A 13509-nucleotide genomic window follows, 5' to 3' on the forward strand; every position below is an offset into this window, starting at 1 on the left:
ATTTGTCCTTCAAGGCTGCAGTTCAGGAGCCGATTTGGTGCCGCAGTATGCTTCTGCGTGTCCAGCACACGCCCTTTGTTAGATTTTCCCAGGAACAGCGTTAAACAGGAAGGTAGTCCTGAGGATGAAGAATGTGCTACTTCCCCTGCTATTCATTCTCACAGACAGCTGCAGGGTGACGTCCACAAAGCGTTTCTATCAGTCATATACTTTATAGCTGGAGTTGTATGTTGGCTTGTCATGTCTTCTCTATCAATCCTGGGAATAGTTCACATTTGCCTCGTAAGAGGCAAGAACTTCACAGAGACATTTTATTGTAGAATAAAGCACGGCTGTCTCCGATGAAGGCGCCTGTTGGGATTTTATGCCGGCTCGGGTTTGGGCGATGCCTATCTCCCGACAGCTTCCCTTTCTAGGGCACTTGACATATTGAAAATTGGGTCAATTTGCAGGCAGCCTGAAATGTGGTGGAAGTAGCCGAGGAGACTAATGTATAGCTTAAAAGATTAATTCAAAATTCTTGCATTTCATTGATTGATTTAAAGCCCTGCTGTTTAATTTGGAGTCCAGTGGGTGGTCCTATGTACATGTAGCGATAGCTGTCATTTTCTAAGTAGAACCGCCCACCGGACTCCTAAGCATAGAAAGAGCAGAGATTTAAATGAATGAAATCCGTGTGACGTTTCTCACCACAAAACAATCTATATGAATCTGCCCGGCTCCTGCTGCTCTCTAGCATTGTTTTACAGACTGCGGCAGTGACAAGCAGGCGAACACAGATCTCGCTACATTTCTTTCTGGAAAAGGAAGCATACTCCGTATTTTTAGTTGCGGAGGAGTTCAAAACTTGCAGTAATTGAAAGAAATAATATGTAGGCAGAAATAATATTAAGGGCTTGGTCACATGTGCATTGATTGCTCCGTTCGGGATCTCAGTCGCAGATTCTGTCAAAAAGATCGGACAAGAAACCTTGCAAGCAGAACTATTTTCACTGAAGGATCAAGAACTGAAACTGACCAGATACCATTATAGTCAGTGAAGTCTGTTCAGGACTAAATAATGGCTCCCTCCTCCGTTCAGCCCCCCTCTAACATACAGTCCTATGTAAATACCAGCACTTTTTTTTTTTATATATATATATATATATAAAAGGATGGGGTTTATAAGCTGCTGGGAAGTATCTGGAGTGAATGCAAAGCAGAAAATTATTGCCAAGTGATAAAGTACAGTCCAACATACTTCCCCGCATTCACTTCACACCCCTCCCAGGGGCTTAGAAACCACAGGCAGGCACTTCCCTGACCAACATTCACTAATAGCCACTGCCCACGAGGAGGCTGCTGGCCACACCACTCCGCTAGCAGCATTGGTGAAGATCATGGCGCCTCTGCACAAGTCTCCCTCCACAGCTTCATAGCGGTGCTCCAAATGGACCAGCAGCCTGCCCGAAACTAGCAAATGGGCATCTTCCATAGACAGTTGTATGGAGCGTTGTTATTGGATGCTTCAGGCACCTGCAGTATCGCTTTGCCGCCTGTGCTGTTCATGCACACTGCTCTGCGCTCGTGAATGGCAGGGAAAAGTCTAAAGCATAACATTCCTGTACAGGCATCTATGCGATCGCTGTATATGACAAATGACCGCCGCAGCCATTCGCTGTCCTCCGTCTCTAGTGCTCAGTTATTGGCTGCAGCTCTCACATGACACACACCTTCATGTTACCTTTCTAGTCTGTAAAAAGTGGGATATGGATCAGGCCGGCGGGTCTGAGAACGGTGTCGGAGAAAGGCAATAGCAATATTAGAGACCCTGTGTTACAGACTTTGCCAAGAGGCCGGGGCGCAAATATTCAGTGCCTTGCAAAAGTATTCACCCCCCTCCCCTTGATTTTTCCGTGTTTTGTTACATTTCAGCCTTAAGTTCAATGTTTTGTTAATCTGAATTTTGTGATGGCTCAGAACACAGCGTTTTCGTGTCCGCCTCCAGAGTGGAATCGAGATGGATCGGAGGCAAACTGATGCATTCTGAGTGGATCCTTTTCCGTTCAGGATGCGTAAGGGCAAAACTGATCCGTTTTGGACCGCATTTGAGAGCCCTGAACGGATCTCGCAAACGGAAAGCTAAAACACCAGTGTGAAAGTAGCCTTACTTAGCCAGCCTGTGGAAACAAAGATGGCAAACTATAGGAAGAAATCGGCTGGCCTGTGTACTTTGGAAGAAAGGGACTGCAGTGTATTTTGGCACTGACTAGCGTTGTTCTACCTGTCATCTCCTGCTCAATACCGAGCTCCTGCCTTGTAAAAAGCTGATACTGCGGTTTTGCTGGACTTATTGATTTAAGGCTGCATTCACATCTCTGTTTAGGCGATCCGACAGACAGTTTGGGTGGATTTGATTTAAATCATAGTTTTCTACATAAAGACTAATTCTTGCTGGTATAACTTATATTATGCAAGTACAGGGGTGTGGAAGTTTTAAAAAAAACTACTTGTCGAAGGACTAAAGCGGGGTCTCAATCTACTTGTCCCTCATGACAAGTTGGAACCTGGCAGCACTCCTATTGACACTTCAATGCCAGGGAGAAGAAGCAGAGCGGCAGCCTGACAGCAGAGCATAGCTGACCCAGAGCAGTCACCACACACACTACCTACTACGCTATCTATCACGGCACGGGCTGCCACCATGTCAGGAGCTCCTACTACAGCCGCTGACTAACGTGTGTGTCTTCGCTGGGAGCTGACTTCCGGCTCGTGGCGCCCGACTTCCGGCCTGCACAGGAGCGCTGATAACACTGCGGTAAGCAGCCCGGACTTGCTGCAACGGGCTGTGTATTAGAGGAAAACACGGCGCAACCCTAGCCCTGCTACTTGCCCGCAGGGCTAAGCTGCCTGCACAAACTACCTGCCCGGCGCCCGGAACTGCATGTCCCGGGCTTCGGGCGATAGGAATTCCACACCCCTGAAGTAGATGAAGATTTTTAGAATAGCAACTTTTCATATTAGTTTGATTAGGTTGATTCTGCATTCGTAGGTTTGTAGAAGTTAGGATTAAGGGTTTTTTCTCAACTCTGTTCATGTTATAACATTTTTGGGCATGTGATCTCTGCTGAGTCAAATTCCGTTTTGAGAACTGCAAAAGTAAACCAAGCATCTGTGATATGATCTTGTAGGCAGAGAAACTGCCCAATAATCCTCTGGAAGAGCATGACATTGTGAATGGATGCATGGAATTTATTTACCCAAAACATGACACATATAGAAACATAGAATGTGTCGGCTGATGAGAACCATTTGGCCCATCTAGTCTGCCCAATATACTGAATACTATGAATAGCCCCTGGCCCTATCTTATATGAAGGTTGGCCTTATGCCTATCCCATGCATGCTTAAACTCCTCCACTGTATTTGCAGCTACCACTTCTGCAGGAAGGCTATTCCATGCATCCACTACTCTCTCAGTAAAGTAATACTTTTAAACCTTTGCCCCTCTAATTTAAAACTATGTCCTCTTGTAGCAGTTTTTCTTCTATTAAATCTCTTCTCTTTTACCTTGTTGATTCCTTTTATGTATTTAAAAGTTTCTATCATATCCCCTCTGTCTCGTCTTTCTTCCAAGCTATACATATTAAGGTCCTTTAATCTTTCCTGGTAAGTTTTATCCTGCAATCCATGTACTAGTTTAGTAGCTCTTCTCTGAACTCTCTCCAAAGTATCAATATCCTTCTGGAGATATGGTCTCCAGTACTGAGCACAATACTCCAAATGAGGTCTCACTAGTGCTCTGTAGAGCGGCATGAGCACCTCCCTCTTTCTACTGGTAATGCCTCTCCCTATACACCCAAGCATTCTGCTAGCATTTCCTGCTGCTCTATGACATTGTCTGCCTACCTTTAAGTCTTCTGAAATAATGATTCCTAAATCCCTTTCCTCAGATATGCACTTATCAACATTAAATATTAGTTGCCAGATTTTTGACCATTCCTCTAGTTTTCCTAAGTCCTTTTCCATTTGGGGTATCCCTCCAGGAACATCAACCCTGTTACAAATCTTTGTGTCATCAGCAAAAAAGACACACCTTACCATTGAGGCCTTCTGCAACTTCGCTGATAAAGATATTAAACAATATGGGTCCCAGAACAGTTCCCTGAGGTACCCCACTGGTAACAAGACCATGGTCTGAATATACTCCATTGACTACAACCCTCTGGTGTCTGTCCCTCAGCCACTGCCTAATCCATTCAACAATATGGGAGTCCACGTACAGCCTTATTCTACATAATAAAAAAACAAAAAACTAATCTTTATTTCATGATTTATCTTATTAGAGTACTCGATTTAATCGTTGGAGAATACTTCATTACAAAAATAATCGATAGCTGCAATAAAGGTACAACTGGGTGTTACTAACTTGTACAGTGGCAGACTGCAGGGACACCCAGTTATACCTTTTATTGTAGACTGCTGGCAGTTCATTCGTAAACTACTTTTTTTTTTTCAGTTCAAGTTCCTGAAATGTAAGTGTTATGGTCTGATTTTCTGCTTGTGCTGGGAGAAATGAAAAGGACAGGATCCCTACAGGAATGCCTTAATCCTATTAACTACTGGCCTGAAGCACCAGCAGGGCGAGGAGGCTTGGAACCACCTTGGATTAATGCAGCCCTGAACCTCTGGAAAGTAGAAGTCATCTTACCGATGCAGTCCCAGGCCCTGAATGTTTGTGTACAGACTGGAATCTTCAGGATTTCCTCCTCTGTGTATCGATGCTAGAGGATAGCTGCCCTACCTCACTGAGTGTCTGCACCGGGGACACTTGTGTCTTGGGGGGGTTTCAGTCTTTGAGATTTAAAAATGGACAATTGAGAAGAAATTGCATTTAATATGCGTGCTTGCTATCCCTCTGATGTTGCATTGAATTTTGTGTCTTTTGGAATTATTAAATTCATGACAAAAGGGCACGCAAGCATTTTAATATATATATATATATATATATATATATATATATATACAGTACAGACCAAAAGTTTGGACACACCTTCTCATTCAAAGAGTTTTCTTTATTTTCATGACTATGAAAATTGTAGATTCACACTGAAGGCATCAAAACTATGAATTAACACATGTGGAATTATATACATAACAAAAAAGTGTGAAACAACTGAAAATATGTCATATTCTAGGTTCTTCAAAGTAGCCACCTTTTGCTTTGATTACTGATTTGCACACTCTTGGCATTCTCTTGATGAGCTTCAATAGGTAGTCACCTGAAATGGTCTTCCAACAGTCTTGAAGGAGTTCCCAGAGATGCTTAGCACTTGTTGGCCCTTTTGCCTTCACTCTGCGGTCCAGCTCACCCCAAACCATCTCAATTGGGTTCAGATCCGGTGACTGTGGAGGCCAGGTCATCTGGCGCAGCACCCTATCACTCTCCTTCATGGTCAAATAGCCCTTACACAGCCTGGAGGTGTGTTTGGGGTCATTGTCCTGTTGAAAAATAAATGATAGTCCAACTAAACGCAAACCGGATGGAATAGCATGCCGCTGCAAGATGCTGTGGTAGCCATGCTGGTTCAGTATGCCTTCAATTTTGAATAAATCCCCAACAGTGTCACCAGCAAAGCACCCCCACACCATCACACCTCCTCCTCCATGCTTTACGGTGGGAACCAGGCATGTAGAGTCCGTCCGTTCACCTTTTCTGCGTCGCACAAAGACACGGTGGTTGGAACCAAAGATCTCAAATTTGGACTCATCAGAGCAAAGCACAGATTTCCACTGGTCTAATGTCCATTCCTTGTGTTCTTTAGCCCAAACAAGTCTCTTCTGCTTGTTGCCTGTCCTTAGCAGTGGTTTCCTAGCAGATATTCTACCATGAAGGCCTGATTCACACAGTCTCCTCTTAACAGTTGTTCTAGAGATGTGTCTGCTGCTAGAACTCTGTGTGGCATTGACCTAGTCTCTAATCTGAGCTGCTGTTAACCTGCGATTTCTGAGGCTGGTGACTCGGATGAACTTATCCTCCGCAGCAGAGGTGACTCTTGGTCTTCCTTTCCTGGGGCGGTCCGCATGTGAGCCAGTTTCTTTGTAGCGCTTGATGGTTTTTTTTGACTGCACTTGGGGACACTTTCAAAGTTTTCCCAATTTTTCGGACTGACTGACCTTCATTTCTTAAAGTAATGATGGCCACTCGTTTTTCTTTACTTAGTTGCTTTTGTCTTGCCATAATATAAATTCTAACAGTCTATTCAGTAGGACTATAAGCTGTGTATCCACCTGACTTCTCCACAACACAACTGATGGTCCCAACCCCATTTATAAGGCAAGAAATCCCACTTATTAAACCTGACAGGGCACTAGGGCTGCAACGATTAATCGATGTAATCGATTATATTCGATAACTGGATTCGTTGTCGACGAATCCAGTTATCGAATAATCGCCGATTCGTTGCTATTCGGGCGGGCGGGCGGGCGGGCGGGCGCTGCATCTTTATTTTACCTTTTTACAATGACGCTCCCGCTCCTGTAACAGCCAGGCAGAGCGGACGGCGGCGTAACGTCACTCAATCACGTGACGCGCCTGCTCCGCCTCCTTCATTCATGAAGTGGGCGGAGCAGGCGCGTCACGTGATTGAGTGACGTTACGCCGCCGTCCGCTCTGCCTGGCTGTTACAGGAGCGGGAGCGTCATTGTAAAAAGGTAAAATAAAGATGCAAGCGCCGGGGCTGTTAGGGGGAAGGGGGGTCTGTGTATAGCACTGCTATGGGGAGGGGGGAGGATCTGTGTATAGCACTGCTATGGGGAGGAGGGGGGGTCTGTGTATGGCACTGCTATGGGAAGGGGGGTCTGTGCACTGTTATGAGGAAAGGGATCTGTGCACTGTTATGCCCATAACAGTGCACATATCCCCCTCTCCATAACTACGCCGTCCACAGATCCCCCATAATAGTGTCGTCCACAGATCCCCCATAAGTGTCGTCCACAGATCCCCCATAAACGCCGTCCACAGATCCCCCATAAACGCCGTCCACAGATCCCCCATAAACGCCGTCCACAGATCCCCCATAAACGCCGTCCACAGATCCCCCATAAACGCCGTCCACAGATCCCCCATAATAGTGTCGTCCACAGATCCCCCATAAACGCCGTCCACAGATCCCCCCATAAGTGTCGTCCACAGATCCCCCCATAAGTGTCGTCCACAGATCCCCCATAAGTGTCGTCCACAGATCCCCCATAAGTGTCGTCCACAGATCCCCCATAAGTGTCGTCCACAGATCCCCCATAAGTGTCGTCCACAGATCCCCCATAAGTGTCGTCCACAGATCCCCCCATAAGTGTCGTCCACAGATCCCCCCCATAAGTGTCGTCCACAGATCCCCCCATAAGTGTCGTCCACAGATCCCCCCCCATAAGTGTCGTCCACAGATCCCCCCCCCATAAGTGTCGTCCACAGATCCCCCCCATAAGTGTCGTCCACAGATCCCCCCATAAGTGTCGTCCACAGATCCCCCCATAAGTGTCGTCCACAGATCCCCCCATAAGTGTCGTCCACAGATCCCCCCATAAATGTCGTCCACAGATCCCCCATAAATGTCGTCCACAGATCCCCCATAAGTGTCGTCCACAGATCCCCCATAAGTGTCGTCCACAGATCCCCCATAAGTGTCGTCCACAGATCCCCCATAATAGTGTCGTCCACAGATCCCCCATAAGTGTCGTCCACAGATCCCCCATAAGTGTCGTCCACAGATCCCCCATAAGTGTCGTCCACAGATCCCCCATAAGTGTCGTCCACAGATCCCCCATAAGTGTCGTCCACAGATCCCCCATAAGTGTCGTCCACAATTTGTTTTAATATGGCCTTTGAACATAATTTTTCAAGTAAGATCATATAAACCTCTGTTTTGTAATTTTGTCGTTTTTCCCGATTAATCGATTAATCGTAGAAATTAATCGGCAACTAATCGATTATTCAAATAATCGTTAGCTGCAGCCCTACAGGGCACACCTGTGAAGTGAAAACCATTTCAGTTGACTACCTCGTGAAGCTCATCAAGAGTGTGCAAAGCAGTAATCAAAGCAAAAGGTGGCTACTTTGAAGAACCTAAAATATGACACCTTTTCAGTTGTTTCACACTTTTTTGTTATGTATATAATTCCACGTGTTAATTCATAATTTTGATGCCTTCAGTGTGAATCTACAATTTTTATAGTCATGAAAATAAAGAAAACTCTTTGAATGAGAAGGTGTGTCCAAACTTTTGGTCTGTACTGTATATATACATTTTATTTATTTTTTAATACCGCATTTTCTGGGTTTGGTCCCAGGTTTTGGGCATCAGACCCCCCCCCTCCCGCCCCACTTTCCTTAGTTTTCTGCAATTTTTGTTCTGGGCGTACCTACTTTCCCAGATAAAAATAATAATATAGGGAAAAAATGCATGTTCTCAAACACCTGAATTAGGGCAAAAATGCTTAGCAAATAAAATAAATAAAAAAAGCGATGTAGAAGTCAGGTGTTTTGGATTTCACACCGACCCAATAACTGTGGCAGCACTGTGGGTATATTCACATGAGGCGGATTTGTTGCAGTGGTTTCTGCTGGGACTGTAAATCCATTCCATTCATCTGAATGTGGTGGCTTTGGCAGCGGCATGTGGATTTCTGCCATTGCCATTAAGATGAGGGGGAGCGTTGCAGCAATTGCTGAAACAAAGCTGCCACTTGTAGTTCTCTACATCTGATAACCTGGTACTGCACTGAATGCTGTAGCCGTTCTCAACAATCTGCTTATCAGGATCCATATTCCATGTATTCTATTCTTGCCTACACCCCACCCTCTCTGAGCAAATAAAAGGTCACCATGACTGTTGTGAAGGACGAGTAAAAGTGGCAAAAGGGACGGTTTCTATTCCTATCTCCTATTGCCTAGGAATATAACATGGTGTTCAGAAACCCCAACTCGCTGGCATAAAGCTGCAGAGTCACCCACTAGCATATTCAGGCCTCTTTTATAGATGACATCATGCAAGGGCTATAATGGCAAATCTACATGTCCAAAAGGTGGGGACCTTCACCTACTGAGGGTATGGCAGTCACAAGAGAGTACTTGTCTGCAGCCATGAGTGTTTATCACCGCCGTCAGAAGTCCACCCTCCAGTTGCAACCACTGGCAATCATAAAGGATTCTGGAGTCATAACCACCAAAACATGGGCACCGTCTGTGTGCACTCCTCATCAAGATGCAGACCCATTGACTTCAATGGGTCCGCGATCTGCAAGATGTGGCGAAAGATGGGACATATTTTGCAGCAGGGACCCGGAACAGGGCACACAGAAGGCTATCTTTTCCCACATTGACGTCAGTGGGTCCGCATCACAATGCGGAGGGCACACAGCTGGTGCCCATGTGAATCCGCATGTGACAGAGGAGTCTCTTTCTTCTGAATGGAGCACACACAAAGCCATGTGTTTGCTTCCGAAACAACCACAGTTGAATGGAAGAGCTTTTTGGTTTGAAATTTTATAACCCATCTGCCATGTCTGAACAATACCCTACTGTTTCAGATTAAGGTCATGAAAATTCTGGAAGATCTTCCCTAAAAGCTTATTTTTTTGCTATGTTTTTGACAGTGGGAATAAATACAGGGGATTAGGCTGCACAGAGATTTTAGGACCAGTTCCAATCATGCGTGACCCCTGCCGTCTTTCTTCAGTATGGTCTATGCATCAATGTGTTTTTTTCCATAGGCATGTATGTACTTAATGCCATGTTTGCAGTGTCAGCTGATATGTGCAAGTTTGTTCAATGTTATCACAAAGTAAATATGATGGCGGACTAGTGTCCCAGAACTGAGTGGTGTGAGAGGCCTGCAACATGTAGTAATAGTGTATTGTTACGTTATAGATGCCCGATTTGCACTTCTAAAAGGTCTTTTTCTGTTTACAACCATTTAATTATATATATATATTTTTAATTTTTAGACCTGGCCCCTGAATCTAACCCTTCTGATCATGCAAGAGCAAGCACAATATTCCTCAGTAAATCCCAGACCGACGGTGAGTTATGCGTATAGCACTGCTTTTGTAACCTATATTGTGTCACATATTTGCGTTGCTTAGGGTAAGCTTGTGCTTGGGTTTTAGGAATCTGTTTCCCCATCCGTTTTATTTTTTTTATTTTTTTATTACTGCTCTCTAAAAATTAACATATTGGTTACAATAACTATTAAACTGCGCAAAGTAGGATTGTTAGCAGTGGCGGGGAAAAGATGTAGAACCAGAATGCAAGACATAAAGTGGGAAAAATTTTGCATGGCAAAGAGGAAAAAGCAGAAGTAAAGAGATGAGGCTATGTGCATTTTACACAGCAGCCCTCCATTTTCTAACAGTGTCCATGATCAGACACAACTCTGATCAGACTTTTAGCTCCTCAGATTCCATGGTTAGTTATAGCCATGTTATCTAAGAGGTCATTTATCAGGAGCAGGCTGCTTCTGGCAACCAGCCAAAGCCACCCCACCAGCGACATAATATGAGCAGTTGCTATGGCAGCCTGGAGCCTTGTGAAAGCTCCCAGGCCTTCAATAGTAAAGTTCCTTTTAAAGGGGTATTACCATTTCAGACAATGGAGGCATATGGCTAGGATATGCCCCCATTGTCTGATAGTCCTTGTGGAACCCGGACCTATCTCGAAAACTGAGCCGGTGAAAGGGAAGGAGGACGCACCACATATGCGTAGCCGCCCTCCATGAAAGTGGTAGCAGCGCGTGTGCGGTGCGGTGCGCTCCCATTAATTTCTATGGGACCACCAAAAATAGCCAAGTGCTGGGTCGGCTATTTCTGTCAGCCCCAAAGAAATTAATCGGAGGGCACTTGCGCTGCCCCTGCTTTCATTCACTTCAGTGTACTAGCAATATGCCCCCATTGTCTGAGATGAGAATACCCCTTTAAGCTCTGCCTCAGATACACTATGGATGAATGGTTGGTCTTTAAAAACAAATACAAAATTTAACTCGCCCCCTTTTCTCATTTTACAAATAAAAATAACATTACCATAATTGGTATTGCTGCACCTGAAAATGCCCACGCTATGAAAAAGTGAATTAATCCCGTATGGTGAACGCCGTAACAAGAAAAATCCCTGTGGTCACTTTACCTACCAAAGAAAATTGGATAAATTACCAGCTCTCCTGCCAAAAAGAGCCCTTGTACAGCTCTGTAAATGGAGATATTAAAAAGTTACAGGTGTTGGAAAATGCAGGTAAATCGTGAAGGGAATGACATCTTGATTGGTGCTGTCAGCCTCAGAGTAGGAATGATGTAGTCAAGTCTGCACTGTGGAGTTGGTAAGCCAAAGCTGTGACTCCTGCATTTTATCACATTCAACTTCATAAATGGCCAATAATTTAGTGATGACAAATTTAATGAATGCAGAGTACAAGTCTAAATGAGAATAAAAGAAACATGTAAAAAGTGTACTTGCTATATTCAGTGCTTGTCTTAAAATGTGTTGTCTGGAAATAAGTAACTTTTCACAGGTGCCTGCAGCCTCCCCCGGTTATAGAAAGAATCATACTTACTTGCTATCCGCAGTTCCAGTCCTTCACACTGGCTCCTGTGTGTCCACCAACCGGTCCACAGCTGGTCTGTTTCCTTTCAGGCATGGGTGTGATTATCTGATCCTCTGCATCCAATCACTGGATTCAGCAGTGACGTGTCCACAAGAGACAGAGAAGAGGACTATGCTTTTGCCGTTGAAAATGGACACATCTTGAAGATTGACACACGGGAGCTGGCATTCAGGACCAGAGAAGTGGGCAGTAGACAAGTATGATTCTTTCCATAGCAGAGGCAGGCTGCAGGCATGTTTAAAAAGTTAATTATTCCTGGGAAACCCCTTTAAGGCTACTTTCACACTAGCGTTCGGGCGGATCCGTTCTGAACGGATCCGCTCATAATAATGCAGACGGAGGCTCCGTTCAGAACGGATCCGTCTGCATTATTTTTAGCATAGAACAACTAAGTGTGAAAATAGCCTAGTACGGATCCGTCCAGACTTTCAATGTAAAGTCAATGGGGGACGGATCCGCCTGAAGATTGAGCCACATTGTGGCATCTTCAAACGGATCCGTCCCCATTGACTTACATTGAAAGTCTGGACGGATCCGCACGCCTCCGCACGGCCAGGCGGACACCCGAACGCTGCAAGCAGCGTTCAGCTGTCCGCCTGTCCGTGCGGAGGCGAGCGGAGCGGAGGCTGAACGCCGCCAGACTGATGCAGTCTGAGCGGATCCGCTCCATTCAGACTGCATCAGGGCTGGACGGCTGCGTTCGGGTCCGCTCGTGAGCTCCTTCAAACGGAGCTCACGAGCGGACCAGCGAACGCTAGTGTGAAAGCAGCCTAATGCAGACATGCCCAGTAGTGATCTCCCTCCTCTAGTCTTTAAAGGAAGAACTTACTACTAAACATGTGCAGAACAGTTTCAGGCATTGTAACTAAGGGATTTTGAGCAGCATGAAGATACCTAGTATAAGGGACAGTAAAGAACACATGAGAGGGGGGAACTGATTGCCTATTACTAGAGCACCCTTATTATAACTAGTATAAGAACGGGGAAGAACACAGTAGAGGTGAGAACTGATTATCTATCGCCACTAGAACACTCTACTTATCACGGTTTATAGTATAAGGACAGGAGAGGTGAGAACTGATTTTCTGTCGCCACTAGAACATCCTGCTTTTCACTGGTTATGGTATAAGGAACAGTAAAGAACACAGGAGAGGTGAGAACTGATTTTCTGTTGCCACTAGAACATCCTGCTTTTCACTGGTTATGGTATAAGGAACAGTAAAGAACACAGGAGAGGTGAGAACTGATTTTCTGTTGCCACTAGAACATCCTGCTTTTCACTGGTTATGGTATAAGGAACAGTAAAGAACACAGGGGAGGTGAGAACTGATTGCCTATCACCACTAGCGTATCCTGCTTATCACTGGTTATAGTATAAGGACAGGCGAGGCGAGAACGCATTACCTATCACTAGAGCACCCTTATTATCACTAGTAAAAGAACAGGGAAGAACACAGTAGAGGTGAGAACTGATTATCACCACTAGAACACCCTGCTTATCATTGGTTATGGTATAAGGAAAAGTAAAGAACACAGGAGAGGGGGGAAACTGATTATCTATCGGCACTAGAACACCCTGCTTATCACAGTTTTTATTAATAAGAGCCCCAGATTGATGGAACAAAAATATATTTATTATTAACATTTCTAAACTTTTCTAACTTTATATGAAATGAATTACACAATATTAACAGATAATATTTTTTAAAGAGGACCTTTCACCTGTTCTGACATTACAATGCCTCACACTATAGGGCATGTTTACTAGATGTGATATTGCAAATTATATATTTTTTCTGATCCACTGCTCCGTTGCGCCACTGTGCTCCGCTTTCTGTTTTGGCGCCCTGTATGCTAATCAGTGGCATCATTACAGGGA

At 44.9% G+C, this 13509-nt stretch overlaps 1 protein-coding gene across 1 annotated transcript in view; it reads left to right on the plus strand.

Moving 5' to 3' along the window:
- Positions 1-13509, plus strand: part of CCNYL1 (cyclin Y like 1) — a 60508-nt gene that overhangs the window by 14397 nt on the left and 32602 nt on the right. Inside the window, exon 2 of the mRNA XM_044303263.1 lies at positions 9982-10056. Coding sequence (XP_044159198.1) covers positions 9982-10056 — 75 coding nt within the window. The remainder of the gene's footprint in view (positions 1-9981; positions 10057-13509) is intronic.

This window comes from Bufo gargarizans, chromosome 8 (assembly GCF_014858855.1).
Source record: "Bufo gargarizans isolate SCDJY-AF-19 chromosome 8, ASM1485885v1, whole genome shotgun sequence".
Classification (NCBI taxonomy): Eukaryota; Metazoa; Chordata; class Amphibia; order Anura; family Bufonidae; genus Bufo; species Bufo gargarizans.